Here is a 17,281-nt window from a genome sequence, read left to right as displayed (position 1 = left end):
CTGCTCCCTACACCATGCTCCCAACCCCCAGCTCCCTTGCCCCCTACCCCCCCCCCCCCCCCCCCCCCAGCTTCCCTGCTCCCAACCCCCAGCCTCCTGGTCCCCTGCTCCCAGCTCCCAACCTCCTGGTCCCAGCTACCTACCCCCCGGTCCCCTGCTCCCTATCCCCCCAGCTCCCTACTCCCTGCTCCCTGCTCCCAACCCCCCCGTCCCCAGCTTCCCTGCTCTCAACCCCCAGCCTCCTGGTCCCCTGCTCCCAGTTCCCTACCCCCCAGCCTCCTGGTCCCCTGCTCCCAGCTCCCTACCCCCCAGCCTCCTGCCCCCGGTTGCCTGCTCCCGGTTGCCTGCTCCCCGCTCCCTGCTCCCTACCCCCTACCCCAGCTCCCTACCCCCGGTCCCCTGCTCCCAGCTCCCAACCCCCTGCTCCCAACTCCCGGTCCCCAGCTCCCTGCTCCCTACCCCCAACCCCCAGCTCCCTACCCACAACCCCCAGCTCCCTGCTCCCAGCCTCCTGGTCCCAGCTCCCTACCCCCGGTCCCCTGCTCCCTATCCCCCCTGCTCCCTATCCCCCCAGCTCCCTACCCCCAACTCCCTGCTCCCAACCCCCAGCTCCCTGCTCCCAACCCCCAGCTCCCTACCCCCAACTCCCTGCTCCCAACCCCCAGCTCCCTGCTCCCAACCCCCAGCTCCCTACACCCAACCCCTTGCTCCCCACCCCCCCGTCCCCAGCTTCCCTGCTCCCAACCCCCAGCCTCCTGGTCCCCTGCTCCCAGCTCCCTACCCCCCAGCCTCCTGCTCCCTGGTTCCCTGCCCCTGGTCCCCTGCTTCCCCCTCCCAACCCCCAGCTCCCTGCCCCCGGTCCCCTGCTCCCCGCTCCCAACCCCCAGCTCCCTACCCCCGGTCCCCTGCTCCCAGCTCCCAACCCCCTGCTCCCAACTCCCGGTCCCCAGCTCCCTGCTCCCTACCCCCAACCCCCAGCTCTCTGCTCCCAGCCTCCTGGTCCCTGCTCCCAACTCCCAGCTCCCTACCCCAGGTCCCCAGCTCCCTGCTCCCCTACCCCCAGTCCCCTGCTCCCAGCTCCCTGCTGCCAACCCCCAGTTCCCAACCCCCAGCTCCCAGCCTCCTGGTCCCTGCTCCCAATCCCCAGCTCCCTGCTCCCATTCCCCAGCTCCCTGCTCGCTGCTCCCTACCCCCAGCTCCCTACCCACAGCTCCCTGCTCCCAACCCCCAGCTCCCAACCCCCAACTGTCTGCTCCCAACCCCCAGCTCCCTACCCCCAGCTCCCTGCTCCCTACCCACAGCTCCCTGCTCCCTACCCCCAGTCCCCAACCCCCAGCTCCCTGCTCCCAACCCCCTGCTCCCAGCCTCCTGGTCCCTGCTCCCAACCTCCAGCTCCCTGCTCCCAACCCCCAGCTACAAGCCCCCTGGTCCCTGCTCCCAACCCCCAGCTCCCTACCCCATTCCCCTGCTCTCTTCCCCAGCCCCCTGCTCCCAGCTCCCTGCCACCAACTCAGCCCCCTGCTCCCTGCCTGATCTCGATGGCAACAACCAGCAGAGCGCCCCCCAGCCAGCCGCCAAAGGTACCCCCTGGGCAGCACCAACAACCCCTGGGCAGATACAATCAACTTAAATTCTCTGTTAAATACCTACTTTGTTTTACTTTATAACTCTGATTCTATACAAAAGCATCATAAATAATCACATTCCTGTGATCTTCCCTCCCAAGTATTGTGAGTAAATTTTACCTACCCACCCTTCAGTAAGCCTCCAGGTAGTTAAGATTAATCCCCTGGGAGAGAAATCATTGGGGCAGTATAAAATGTGCTTTTTTGTTGTTCTTTTGAATACTTTTGTCAACAATCAGTTAATAATTGTGTTGGCACCAGAGTGGCGGGGGTTGGGCGGTTGATGGTGGGATGCCACATGGAATGAACCCTCCCAGGAACATATCCAACCAGTTTTGGCACCCCTAATTGGGAGGTGGGGAGAACCTCATCCAAGATGAGGTAGCAGACAAAGGTAACTTGGCTTAACCCTGCGGAAAGGAATCTGAGAAGTGAGAGGAACACAGACAGGTAAGGGAGAGAGGAATGAGGACCAGGATAATCAGCTTGAGGGCAGACGGCATAACACCCAGATGTATACAACCTGGCAGCATGTGTGGGTCAGGGCTAAGAACCCAGCTGTCCACCAGGGTGCAGTAAAGAACAGGAGGAACTCAATGTGACACCCAGTTAGGGAAGACACTTGACATATTCTAGTCTATTAGGATAGGTCCATCCATGCCAACTACATTACTTTATTCTGGCGTGCTTATCTTCCTATCCATCCACCTGTTCCAGGAGACTCTCACCATAATCTTTCTGCTCCAGCTCCTCTCTAGTTAAATTGATCAGAAATGGAACTGAACGAGCAATATAAATACCGAGCAGGCCAGAGGCCGGGAATTCTGTGGCCAGTAATTCATCACCTGAATCCTCAAAACCTGTCCATTATATTACAGGGCACAAGTCGGGAGGGTGATGTAATACACCCCTGTTGCTTGGGATGACTGCAGCTTCATCAACACTCAAGAAACCCAACACCACCCAGTGGGAAAGAACACCAACCTTGTGACACTCGTTTGGCATGTAAAAAGTACCCTGCATAATATTCTGCATAATATTTTAGAACTCATTGAAGGTCACACCACCATAGAAGGGCCCTTAGTAAACAAGTTTCCCTGCCAAGGTCAAGAGTTTTATTTGCTTTCTGGTCTTTAGATTTTCTGCCTGCCATTGTTCTTCTGAGGTTTGTGTAGAGAATGGAAAGCCTGGCCTTCCATTCAGCGCATGCTCCGGGTAATCGAAAATGGACACTGTGAGAAAGCAATGTGAAACGTGCCCATTCCAAGGTATGGCAATGATCCCACCAGAACGATTTAATGTTTATTGTTTGTTTCTATGAGACCTATTACAACACCTGACAATTGTGTCGCCTTTTCCATTCACAGTGACCGTTCGCAGCATCTGGGGCTTTGATGAAGCCAATCTGGTAGAATTTCAGGTTCTGGAAGGGATATGGAGATAGTGGGGAGAAATGGCGTAGTGGTAGATAATCAGCCATGATCTGTTTGAATGACAGAGTAGGCTTGATGAGCTCAATGGCCTACTCCTGCTCCTATTTCCTATGTTCCCACTGGACAAATGAAGGGCCATGTTAATACTATGGCCCCCCACCAATTAGTAAATGTCCCAGTCTAACCATGTCAAATACTATTACCAATGGGACGATAAATGGATTTGTGTTGAGCACTGACATGGCAGGGAACAGGCATTGTGACGGCAGCCGTTAAAGTCCTGATTTTAACTCAGGGCCAGGAATCAGGTAGACACAGATTGAGGCAGCCCGCAAACTACCCGTCCTTGGCAAGGTGAAGACAGGGAGATTTTAAGTCTCATGTCTCATCTCCATGAGCCTCCCTCAAGACTCAGACTCTGATCCGGCTGGAAGCAGCAGCTAACCAGAGGGTGCGGGTAAAATGTCAAGTGACAGGAAGTCATCACTGGGTGCTGAAGGAACCCTGGCAGTCAGCCAAGGGCTTGTGAGGGGGTTCAAAAGGAGCTTGCTGTAAATGGGAGCAATGTGGTACCTAGAGGTAAAAAGGTTTAAACCAGTTTTATTTGGCCCAGAGGTACTTTTCCTCCTTCTTGGCCCTGCACAGAAAGCTTAAAAAAGGTCAAACTTAATTTTTGGGTATGTGCAGGCTCTACTCTGCGGCACGTTGACCTGTTCGGGAGACACTTGCTTGCCAGTACAGCTGTCCAAATGGCATCTTTGGAGTTCAATCTAAATTCACAAAGACACCTGAAGTACCCTTTTCTATTGAGTGAGCTCCTTGTGTCTTTCTGTCACAATGCCAAACATATCAGTCATGATGTGGAGATGCCGGCGTTGGACTGGTGTGAGCACAGTAAGAAGTCTTACAACACCAGGTTAAAGTCCAACAGGTTTGTTTCAAACACTAGCTTTCGGAGCACCTGAATTCACCTGAGGAAGGAGCAGTGCTCCGAAAGCTATTGTTTGAAAGAAACCTGTTGGACTTTAACCTGGTGTTGTAAAACATATCAGTGACACTAATGTATCTCCATGAAATTGTCATTGCATTGCATAGTCAGACACCAACAATAAAATGGTTTGCCAATCACCCTTTTGTGGAGGAGGTTCCTTCTTAAATTACTATTGAGTGCCTCTTAATTCTAAAACTTAGTTTGCTGGGACAGTGAGTAAATTTAAGGAGGGGTTAGACTGATTTTTCATTGCTAATGGGTTGAAGGGTTATGAAGAACGGGCAGGAGGGTGGAGTTAGGGCCAGGGTGAGATCAGCCATGATCGAATAGCAGAACAAATTCAATGGGCCAAATGTCTTAATTCTGCTCCTATATCTTATGAATTTATAATCCAGTTATAGAAGGACCTCACTGATTTCCGGAATGCTGTCCTTATAGAACATAGAACTGTACAGCACAGTACAGGCCCTTCGGCCCACGATGTTGTGCCGAACTAGTCTGACACTAAGATCAAATCAACCTACTCCCAATCATTCTAGTGCACTCCATATGCCTATCCAATAACCGCTTGAAAGTTCCTAAAGTGTCCGACTCCACTACCATAGCTGGGAGTGTGTTCAACGCCCTAACCACTCTCTGAGTAAAGAACCTACCTCTGACATCCCTCCTATATCTTCCACCATGAACCTTATAGTTATGCCCCCTTGTAACAGCTACATCCACCGAAGGAAAAAAAGTCACTGAACGTCCACTCTATCTATCCCTCTCATCATCTTATACACCTCAATTAAGTCACCTCTCATCTGCCTTCGCTCCAATGAGAAAAGCCCCAGCTCCCTCAACCTTTCCTCATAAGACCTACTCTCCAATCCAGGCAGCATCCTGGTCAATCTCCTTTGCACCCTTTCCAATGCTTCCACATCCTTCCTATAATGAGGTGACCGGAACTGCACACAATACTCCTATTGTGGCCTAACCAAGGTCTTGTACATTTGCAGCATAACCTCATGGCTCTTAAACTCAATCCCCCTGTTAATAAATGTGAACACACAATAGGTTTTCTTCATGGCTCTATCCACTTGAGTGGCAACGTTCAGAGATCTATGGATATGAACTCCAAGATCTCTCTGCTCCTCCACATTCTTCAGAACCCTGCCGTTAACCCTGTAATCAGCATTCAAATTTGTCCTCCCAAAATTAATCACCTCACACTTACCAGGGTTAAACTCCATCTGCCACTTTTTAGCCCAGCTCTGCATCCTATCAATGTCTATTTGCAGCCTACAACAGTCCTCCACATTATCCACTACTCCACCAATCTTGGTGTCATCAGGAAATTTACTAACCCAACCTTCAACTCCATCATCCAAGTCATTGATAAACATCACAAATAGCAGAGGACCCAGCACTGATCCCTGTGGTACACCGCTGGTGACTGGGCTCCAGGTTGAAAATTTACCATCTACCACCACCCTCTGTCTTCTATGTGATAGCCAGTTACTGATCCAATCGGCCAAATTTCCCTCTATGCCACGCCTCCTTACTTTCTGCATGAGCCGACCATGGGGCACCTTATCAAACGCCTTACTAAAATCCATGTATACAACATCAGTTACCTCCTCAAAGAACACAACCAAACTCGTGAGGCAAGAATTACCCCTCACAAATCTGTGCTGACTATCCTGGATTAAGCTGTATCTTTCCAAATGATCATAAATCCTATCCCTCAGGACCCTTTCCAATAATTTACCTATGACCGAAGTGAGACTAACCGGCCTATAATTTTCAGGGTTATCCCTATTCCCTTTCTTGAACAAGGGGACAACATTCACCTCTCTCCAGTCTTCTGGCACTATTCCTGTGGACAGTGAGGACATAAAGATCAAAGCCAACGGCTCTTAAGTCTCATCCCTCGCCTCCCAAAGAATACTAAGATATATCCCATCAGGCCCAGGGGACTTATCTATCCTCAGGCTTCTCAAAATTTCTAACACATCTTCCTTCCGAATGTCTACCTCCTCCAGCCTGCCAGCCTGTTTCGCACTATCCTCCTCAATAACATGGCCCTTCTCCTTTGTGAACAATGAAGAAAAGTATTCATTTAGGGCCTCTCCTATATCTTCAGACTCCATGCACACGTTCCCACTACTATCCATGACCGGCCCTAACTTCACCTTGGTCATTCTTTTACTCCTCACATAAGTGTAAAAAGCCTTGGGGTTTTCCTTGATCCTACCCGCCAATGGCTTCTCATGCCCCCTCCTAGCTCTCCTCAGCCCTTTCTTGAGCTCCTTCCTAGCTATCTTGTATCCCTCAAGTGCCCTAACTGAACCTTGTTTTTTCATCCTTACATAAGCCCCCTTCTTCCTCTTGACAAGACATTTAACCTCTTTTGTAAACCATGGTTCCATCACTCAACCATTTCCTCCCTGCCTGACAGGGACATACATATCAAGGACACGCAGTATTTGCTCCTTGAAAAAGCTCCCCAATCTCAATTGTGCCTATCCCTGACAGTTCCTGTTTCCATCTTATGCTCCCCAATTCTTGCCTAATCGCATCATAATTACTCTTCCCCAAGTCATAAACCTTGCCCTGCCATATGTTCCTATCCCTCTCCATTGCTATAGTGAAAGTCACCGAATTGTGGTCACTATCTCCAAAGTGCTCTCCCACAACCAAATTAACAGTTGCCCCAGTTCATTACCCAGTACCAAATCCAATGTGGCCCCGCCTCTTGTTGGTCGATCCACATATTGTGTGAGGAAACCCTCCTGCACACACTGGATAAAAACAGCCCCATCCAAACTATTCGAATTATAGTGGTTCCAATCAATATTTGGAAAGTTAAAGTCCTTGATTAACAATGCTACTCCTCCACCTCTCTTCCCTAATCTTATTGAAACATCCAAACCCCAGAACCTCCAACAACCATTCCTGCCCCTGTTCTATCCACGTCTCCGTAATGGCCACAACATCGTAGTCCCAGGTACCAATCCATGCTTCAAGCTCACCAAACTTATTCCTGATGCTCCTCGCATTGAAGTAGACACACTTCAAACCACCTTCAAGCGTGCAGGTCCATTCTTGTGACCTTGGTACCTTCCTCAGTACTGCACTACCCTCAACTTCCTGAACTCCACCAACGCTATTGCCTGGACTACAAATCAGTTCACCCCCCCCCCCCCCCCCCCGCCAAATTAGTTTAAACCCCCCCCCCCCCCCCCCCCGAAGAGCTGTAGCAAATTTCCCTCCCAGGATATTGGTGCCCCTCTGGTTCAGGTGTAACCTGTCCTGTTTGTACAGGTCCCACCTTCCCCAAAATGTGCTCCAATTATCCAAGTAACTGAAACCCTCCCTCCTACACCATACCTGTAGGGATGCATATTCAAAATGTTGTGTGATTAGTAGTAATTACATGGGAGCATCACCACTTGGAACACTCCCCCCCCCCCCCCCCCCCCCTTCCCTCTACCACCCAAGCCACTCACCAGCCTGACCTGGAAATGTATCACTGTTCCTGGGTCAGGATCCTGGAACTCCCTCCCTAACAGCATTGAGGGTATACCTACACCACATGGTCAACAGCGGTACAAGAAGGCAGCTCACTACCACCTTCTCAAGGGCAATTAGGAATGGGCAAAAAAATGTTCGTCTAGCCAGCAATGCATATGTCCCTCGGATGAATGAAAAAAGTTTTCATTTTTCAAGGTTACATGTTCGATTCCCTTTGTTCCTGCTTGAACTTCAAAGGTGATGAAGAGAACATGACGGAGATACCTGTGTCATGTTCCTCATTCTTTGGAGATCATTGTAATTGGGCCTGGAGACTCCATCAGTCCAGGGAAACCCCACCCTATAATTACTAAATGAATGCTGATCCAGGAACAGTATTTGTGAATTAATGAAGGATCATGTCTCGTGTCAATTTAAACTACAGCAATTGTCTTGTTGCTGCTCATCTATTTTTAAAAACAAACCTGTGTCATTATTTACAGCCTAAGCCATAATTCGATATAACACTCATTCAATCACTTTCTGAAAATCTGGAGATCGCCAGGAGGCTTGTGACTCATGCAGTCAGCTAATTACAGTAAGAAAGATTTCTGTTCCATGTGCTTGCCACGTTACTAGATATTGTGCACTTCAAACCATACTGTAATTCAAAGGGAACGAGGCCTTGCTGACAGGAGTGGCATTTTGCTCTGGGTGCAAGAGAAATAACAGATTGAAACCCAAAGACCAAACTTTGAAGCTGTCAAGCCTTTGCAGCTACACAAAGGTCATGTTGATTGAAGAATGTGTGACTGAAACCATGCATTGTAACTATTAATTCAGTGTCACCTCCGAAAATGAAGTCCCGACATTAAATCAACTGCAACTTCTATCTTTTCCCCTGTGTTTTTAAAAAATAGAATTGGGTTTTTATTTTTCTTTCCTTCATTGACAATGGAAGAAAATTAAAGAATAAGTTCCAATTTTTTAACCAGAACAAGTGCCGGAATGTGGCGACTCGGGGTTTTTCACAGAAACTTCATACTTGTGACAATAAAAGGTTATTATTATTATATGAACGAGTTTGCATCGCAGGATTATGGTGTGGCACAATATTTCCAATGAAATTGCAAACAGTTGCCGAAATTTAAATTTAACACAGATAGATCGCAGAATAATAATTACAACAATCTAAGAGACAACAATGCCATTTATAGATAGTTTAACCCGTGATTGAATATGCCATCCATGCAGTCAAGAGATTTTCTTCCCATTGTGGACAAGGTAGCCCTCAAGTGAGGTCTGCAAAATCTCGACAAGTGAGGCTGACTGTGAAACCTGTGGCTGATAATGAATTTCACTGCACTTCATTTTTAAAAATAAATTTAGAGTACCAATTAAGGGGCAATTTAGCGTGTTCAATCCACCTATCTTGCACATCTTTGGGTTGTGGGGGCGAAACCCACCCAAACACGGGGAGAATGTGCAAACTCCACACGGACAGAGCCAGGATTGAACCTGGGACCTCGGCGCCGTGAGACTGCAGTGCTAACCACTGAGCCACCATGCTGCCCTTTTCAGTGCACTTCATGAGTGGAACCATTGATCAAAGTCTTACTGAAATGCAAATTATTCTGACTGGCACTTGCAGCTCAGTCAAACGCTGGTATAATGGTCCAGTGACGACATGACTGAAACATGTTTCTTTTGTACAAAGGAGCAAAAAAATGAGTCACACTGTGAGTTTTTCCAGTTGTGCTCTGGATAATGTAGCAGTTGGACTGAGCAAATTGAGCCAATTAAGGGCCTAGATTATTTAACAAATGGTAGCCTTAAATCCTGGAAGGGTTTTAATTGCAAGTCCCCTCAGGATCCAGAATAAAGACACAAGTCCAGTGTCCTATTCATATCTGTTTTGGTGTAAGTCTGCTGGATATAAACAAGATACTTGAAATGAAATGAAAATCGCTTATTGTCACAAGTAGGCTTCAAATGAAGTTACTGTGAAAAGCCCCTAGTCGCCACATTCCGGCGTCTGTTCGGGAAGGCTGGTACGGGAATTGAACCGTGCTGCTGGTCTGCCCACTTATTAAATATGTAACATATTATCTCATTCATAGAAATTTTAGATTAACCAATTATTTTTTCCAATTAAGGGGCAATTTAGTGTGGCCAATCCACCTACTCTGCACATTTTTGGGTTGTGGGGGCGAAACCCACGCAGACATGGGGAGAATGTGCAAACTCCACACGGACAGTGACCCAGAGCCGGGATCGAACCTGGGATCTCAGCGCCATGAGGCAGCTGTGCTAACCACTAGGCCACCGTGCTGCCCTGACAACCAAAAAGATGATAAAATTGATAAAAATGAAAACAATCTGCACTGGCATCATATTTTAAATAAGTCATGGGAAGGCAAATAGGATATATTTTAATAAACATGTTGGCTAATTGCTTACAAGAAGAATGATCAAAGTCGCATAGCATTTTTTTTTTACTATTATCCTTTACACAAACACAACATATCAGCTTCAGCGTTTTATTAATCATCTCTTCAGCTATATCAGATGCAATGCTGAAGTGACAGATTCTAGTCCAAACCTCCAGCACATACCGAGAGAAGCCTAGACGCACAACTGTAACACTTCATCACGTGGAGTTAGGGCTCCCTCCCCTTTCCAAAATCTGGGCGTCTTTGAGGGTCTGCAAAGGAGACATCCACAGAAAAAAGATACATTCTGAAAGCTACACCTCTGACATCATTTAAATAACAACAGAACATTCTAGAATTAGTCAGCAGGTAAGAGAGCATCCGTGGAGAGAGAAGCAGAGTTAACTTTTCAGGTCTATGACCTTCCATCATTGGATCTGATATGGCTGAAGAGATTAAGACAAAACACAGAGTGGATATCAAATAAAACACAGGCCTCAAGCCGAGGCTCATACAAGATTTGTAATAGTCACTTAATCTATCAAAGTTAGCCTGTCTTCACCAGAATTAAGTGTAGCCAAAATATGATTGTTTAGTTAAACCATGACCATGGCTCTTAACTATTATTTGAATATATTCTACATGTATAAATCAAGCTAACTTAAGGGGTATCAATGGGAGGGTTATGTTTTGACATTCGCAATGGTGCAGTGTATTCCAATTTTCAATCTCTGCTTTACTATTCATAGAACATAGAATTTACAGTGCAGAAGGAGGCCATTTGTCCCATCGAGCCTGCATCAGCCCTCTCAATTGTTTGAGAGCAGGAGGTACACAGTGCCACAAAATGGTGGGGCAAGAGTTGGCAGCCCTGATTCACATTCCACATAGTTCCTGTTGCACCAGAAGATAGAACTGTCAGACAGAACATTGGCCTGAATTTTTCAGAAGGTGGGGGTTTTAATTCCCGCCATCTGAAGAGTTGGCAGCAAACACATCGCCGCTGACTCTCCCTACCCCACAGCGAATTTACCCCCCAATCAACATTGATTGGCTGCAGTCGGGACTTACGCCACTCACTCAGGAGGAAATCCCACCTTAGAGAGTTGCAGGTCAAGTTGATTGATTGGCAGCTCTCCAGTCTCTCCAGCAACAGCGCTGTAGTGGATAGAAGAGGAAGTTCAAGAAGACGTTGTAAGTCCGGTAACTGCAGGCCCAGGTGAGTTCAAGCGGTCCCATGGCGGGAAGGGTAGGGAAGGCCTGGGGAAGTGGAGTGAGGGGAGCGATCGGGGTCTTGGGGGAGAGGCCGGTGTGGGAGGGAGGTGCGGAGGTGAGGCACTCAATTACGACACGAAAGTTAGGTCAGTAATCAAAGGCTTTAATAAGCAGTGAACAATGGCAGCCTCCATGAGAAGTGTGCTCGCAAAATGGAGTCTCATCTTAAGTACTGTTTCCCAGGGGGCGTAGCCAGAGGCGGAGTCCCCCAGGGTTCCAAGCCTCTTAAAGGGGCAATGTATTCCGATCATCACAAGCCTCTTAAAGGGGCAAGGTATTCCGATCATCACAGGAGGCCAACAGACCTTAAAGGGTGGGGGACGGGGGTGGCACGGTGGCACAGCTGCCTCACAGCGTCAGGGACTCAGGTTCGATTCCGACCCGGGTAACTGCCTGAGTGAAGGTTGCCCGTTCTCCCCGTGTCTGTGTGGGTTTCCTCCGGGTGCTCCGGTTTCCTCCCACAGTCCAAAGATGTGCAGGTTAGGTGGATTGGCCATGACAAATTGCCCCTTAGGATGGGGTTACGGCGTGGGGGGTTGGGCCTAGGTGGGGGAGGTCTTTCGAGGTGTTGGTGCAGACTTGATGGGCCGAATGGCCTCTTTTTGCAGTGTAGGGATTCTACGATTCAGAAGGGAAGTCATTAAAGAAGTGTCTTTAATTTAAATCATCCACAACCAACAATATTTCACTTCTAGCTAATTGGAAAATATATAGAAGGTGGGTACAAATTAACATCAAATCGGAAGAGCAGTTAGTCATGTCTTGAATCTTCACATTTCACTCTGCAGTCTCATTATCCGCCTCAAAACACACAATTCCACTTTTCCCCTCAGGAATGTAGGCAAATTGATCCACCTCACCACCTCCATTACTTTCTTTCTGGAAGTGTATTTCCAAACTGTCCTGTAAAAGTTCTTCATCCATTATATCTGGAATTCCAGTAAACAGGACACTCTTTCTGGAAACAACCTCTCCGACCTGAGGATAAAGCAGAAAAGAACAGAATGTTTCAATCCAAATAAAGTATTGTTAGACTGAAATGCTGAAAGTCAAATGGGAGAAGGCCAGAAATATTCACCAAGCAGCTGGGAGAAAACAATATCACAGATACTCTTTACAAATGAATGGAGAGAGCGGTCGGTTAGGGAAGAAAAACAGGTACAGGAATAAAAGGAGGATGACTTGTCCAACACTTGGGTGGGCAATAGGAGACAAATGGTAGGAGACAAGGGACACCATGACAGAAATAGCTGAGATAGAAACATATACAGCACACCGCGTTAAGATTCCTTAACTGAAGGTGAAAATTGGTCAGGAATGTATGAAAAAGCGGCAATGGGGAGGACGTTCCAGTAGCGCAGGACGCCGGAGATAGAAAGTGAGGCAAATACAATAACATGCACCCAAACAATGTGTTACAAATATTACTCACCCGGTACCTCAATAAAGTGTTGTACATGTTAGTCTCCCATTTCTGGATCAGTGTTCTGGAACTGTTACTCCTCTATTCCTGGATCAGTGTGCTGGAATTGTTACTCCCCTATTCCTGGATCAGTGTTCTGGAACTGTTATTCCCCTATTCCTGGATCAGTATGCTGGAACTGTTACTCCCCTATTACTGGGCCACTGTACTGAAACTGTTACTCCCCCTATTCCTGGATCAGTGTGCTGAAACTGTTACTCCCCTATTCCTGGATCTCTGTGCTGAAACTGTTACTCCCCTATTCCTGGATCAGTGTACTGAAACTGTTACTCCCCCTATTCCTGGATCAGAATGCTGAAACTGTTACTCCCCTATTCCTGGATCTCTGTGCTGAAACTGTTACTCCCCTATTCCTGGATCAGTGTGCTGAAACTGTTACTCCCCTATTCCTGGATCTCTGTGCTGAAACTGTTACTCCCCCTATTCCTGGATCTCTGTGCTGAAACTGTTACTCCCCCTATTCCTGGATCTCTGTGCTGAAACTGTTACTCCCCTATTCCTGGATCTCTGTGCTGAAACCGTTACTCCCCCTATTCCTGAATCAGTGTTCTGAAACTGTTACTCCACTATTCCTGGATCTCTGTGCTGAAACTGTTACTCCCCTATTCCTGGATCAGTGTGCTGGAACTGTTACTCCCCTATTCCTGGATCAGAATGCTGGAACTGTTACTCCCCTATTCCTGGATCAGTATGCTGGAACTGTTACTCCCCTATTCCTGGATCAGTGTGCTGGAACTGTTACTCCCCCTATTCCTGGATCAGTATGTTGGAACTGTTACTCCCCTATTCCTGGATCAGTATGTTGGAACTGTTACTCCCCTATTCCTGGATCAGTGTGCTGGAACTGTTACTCCCCTATTCCTGGATCAGTATGTTGGAACTGTTACTCCCCTATTCCTGGATCTCTGTGCTGAAACTGTTACTCCCCTATTCCTGGATCAGAATGCTGGAACTGTTACTCCCCTATTCCTGGATCAGTGTGCTGGAACTGTTACTCCCCCTATTCCTGGATCAGTATGTTGGAACTGTTACTCCCCCTATTCCTGGATCAGTGTGCTGAAACTGTTACTCCCCTATTCCTGGATCAGAATGCTGGAACTGTTACTCCCCTATTCCTGGATCAGTGTGCTGGAACTGTTACTCCCCCTATTCCTGGATCAGTATGTTGGAACTGTTACTCCCCTATTCCTGGATCAGTGTGCTGAAACTGTTACTCCCCTATTCCTGGATCAGAATGCTGGAACTGTTACTCTCCTATTCCTGGATCAGTATGTTGGAACTGTTACTCCCCTATTCCTGGATCAGTGCTGGAACTGTTACTCCCCTATTCCTGGATCAGTGCTGGAACAGTTACTCCCTATTCCTGGATCAGTGTGCTTGAACTGTTACTCCACTATTCCTGACTTAGTGTGCTGGAACTGTTACTCCCCTATTCCTGGATCAGAATGCTGGAACTGTTACTCCGCTATTTGGATCAGTATGTTGGAACTGTTACTCCCCTATTCCTGGATCAGTGCGCTGGGACAGTTACTCCCTATTCCTGGATCAGTGTGCTGGAACTGTTACTCCCCCTATCCCTGGATCAGAGTGCTGGGTCTGTTATTCCCACATCCCTGACTCTGTGTGATGGAACTGTTACTCCCCTATTCCTGAATCAGTCGGCTGGAACTTTTATCCCCTATTCCTGATTCAGAGTGTTGGAACTGTTATTCCCCCTATTCCTGGATCAGAGTGCTGGAACTGTTATTCCATTATCCTCTGATCCCTGTTTGTTAAATGTATAAAATTTTGCTTAATTTCTCCCCAGTTTGTTCTCACTGGAACAGCGGAGGGCCGACCTGATAAAAATCTACAAAATTATGACGGGCATGGACAGAGTGGCTATCCAAAGCTTTTTCCCAGGGTGGAAGAGTCAATAACAGGAGACATAAGTTTAAGGTGCGAGGGGTAAAGTTTAGCGCAGGAAGTTTTTTAACACAATGTGTCGTGGGTGAGTGGAGCTCGATCCTGGAGGAGGTGATGGAAGCAAGTACGATAGTGACATTTAAGGGACGTCTTGGCAAATACATGAATAGGATGGGAATAGAGGGATACGGACGAGCAGCATGGATGGCGCAGGCTTGGAGGGCCGAAGGGCCTCATCCTGTGCTGTACTGTGGTAGTCACCACTGATGTACATACCATATATATATGTGTTTTATGGTAAGGCCCCTTACAGGTACGGGGGTAGATCCCTGCCTGTTGACTCCGCCCAGTAGGCGGAGTATAAATATGTGCTCCCCATACAGCAGCCATTTCGCCAGCTGCTGTAGGAGGCCACACATCTCTGTGTAATAAAGCCTCGATTACATTCTACTCTCGTCTCGTCGTAATTGATAGTGCATCAATTTATTACACAGAGATTTTCAGGGATGGACCTCCGCATCAAGCCAGATCGCCTGCAGCTGCATCCTCAAGCAGACAATGCCAAAAAGGACTTCAAACGTTGGCAAGCCTGTTTTGAAGCGTAAATTGGGTCTGCGCCAGACCCAATCCCAGAAGCACAGGAGCTCCAGGTTCTGTACATGTGGCTGAGTTCCAAAGTTTTTCCACTTGTCCAGGACGCGCCGACCTACGAAGAGGCCATGGCGCTACTGAAGGACAATTACACTCAGCGGACTAACAAAATGTACGCCAGGCATCTCCTCTCCACGCGGCGCCAACTTCCCGGTGAGTCTGTGGAAGATTTCTGGTGTGCCCTGCTCGCCCTAGTTAGAGACTGTAACTGCCAGGCCATTTCAGCAACTGAACACTCGAACCTCCTGATGAGAGACGCATGAGGGTCTGACTACATTCACCAGCGCCTCTTAGAAGGGACCACGCTCGACCTCGCGGCACCAGAAAATTAGCACTCTTTCTTACGGTCGCCTCACGCAACATTCAGGCCTATGCCCCCGACCATGCGGCCCACCACCCCCCCCCCCCCCCCGTGCATCGTGGACCCCGCCAACGGCCACCCCAACATTGACCCCATCAGCGACCGCCCCCAGCCAACCCCACATCTGTGCCGCGTGGCAACCAACCAACCCCGGGGGACCCAAATGCTACTTCTGTGGACAGTCAAAACACCCCCGACTGTGCAGCCCGGCGTGGAGCGCCCTCTGCAAGGCCTGTGGCAAGAAGGGACATTTCGCTGCAGTGTGCCAGGCCCGCTCAATCGCCGCTATTGTCCCGGCACCCCCCCCCCCCCCCCGGGCGTGGCCAGTGGGCGCCGCCATCTAGCTCTGCTCACAATAACATGGGCGGCCCATGGGCGCCGCCATCTTGCCTTCCTCAGAACCAATGGGCGCCGCCACCTTGCCTGACCCAGGACACGTGCGGCCCATGGGTGCCGCCATCTTACCCGCCTCAGGACCCCTGCCCGTCAGGCACCTCATCAGGCCGCTCATCACCTGCAACCGCCAACAGCCAGCCGCGTCTCGCCTCGGTCACGAATGTCCAGTCTCGACCACACAACCACGCGGCCATTTTAACAAAGGTGAAGGTCGACGGGTACGAGATCTCCTGCCTGCTGGACTCTGGGAGCACTGAGATCTTCATTCACCCTGATACGGCAAGGCGCTGCTCCCTCGCGGTACACCCCACTAACCTGGCCTCCGGATCCCACTCCGTGGCGATCCGGGGGTACTGCACCGCCACCCTCACCATCCAGGGCGTGGAGTTCAGCAGTTTCTGCCTCACCGTCCTCCCCAACCTCTGCGCTGCTTTGCTACTCGGCCTGGACTTCCAGTGCAACCTCCAGAGCCTAACCCTGAAATTTAGCGGGCCCCTACTACCCCTTACCATTTGCGGTCTCGCGACCCTTAAGTTCGACCCGCTTTCCCTTTTTGCAAACCTAACCCCGGATTGCAAACCCGTCACCACCAGGAGCAGACGGTACAGCGTGCAGGACAGGACCTTCATCAGGTCTGAAGTCCAGTGGCTGCTTCGGGAAGACATCATCAAGGCCAGCAACAGCCCATGGAGAGCCGAAGTGGTAGTGGTGAAAACTGGGGAGAAAAACAGGATGGTCGTTGACTACAGTCAGACCATCAATCAGTACACGCAGCTCGACGCGTACCTCCTCCCACACATAACTGAGATGGTCAATCGGATTGCGCAGTACCGGGTCTTCTCGACAGTGGACCTGAAATCTGCCTACCACCAGTCCCCCATCCGTAAGGCGGACAGCCCATACATGGTGTTCGAAGCAGATGGCCGCCTTTACCACTTTCTTAGGATTCCCTTCGGCGTCACTAACGGGGTCTCGGTCTTCCAACGGGAGATGGACCGAATGGTTGACCGGTACAGACTGCGAGGCACTTTCCCGTACCTGGACAATGTCACCATCTGCGGTCATGATCAGCAGGGCCATGACACCAACCTTTCCAAATTTCTCCACATCGCCACTTTCCTCAACCTCACATTTAACAAGGAGAAGTGCGTGTTCAGCACGAACCGATTAGCCATCCTTGGCTATGTGGTCCAGAACGGAGTTCTGGGGCCCGACCCCAATCGCATGCGCCCCC

The 17,281-nt window shown here is 49.1% G+C and overlaps 1 protein-coding gene across 1 annotated transcript in view; it reads right to left on the bottom strand.

Moving 5' to 3' along the window:
• Window positions 1-11,886: 11,886 nt before the first annotated feature.
• The window catches only part of ifi35 (interferon-induced protein 35), a 31,411-nt gene continuing 26,016 nt past the window's right edge, over window positions 11,887-17,281 (bottom strand). Inside the window, exon 9 of the mRNA XM_038779515.1 lies at window positions 11,887-12,229. Within this exon, the coding sequence (XP_038635443.1) occupies window positions 12,029-12,229 (201 nt within the window). The 3' untranslated portion in view covers window positions 11,887-12,028. The remainder of the gene's footprint in view (window positions 12,230-17,281) is intronic.

The sequence above is a fragment of the Scyliorhinus canicula genome, chromosome 19, assembly GCF_902713615.1.
Source record: "Scyliorhinus canicula chromosome 19, sScyCan1.1, whole genome shotgun sequence".
NCBI lineage: Eukaryota > Metazoa > Chordata > Chondrichthyes > Carcharhiniformes > Scyliorhinidae > Scyliorhinus > Scyliorhinus canicula.
The sequence above is the reverse complement of the archived record's forward strand: the minus strand, read 5'-3'. Positions and strand labels throughout refer to the sequence as shown.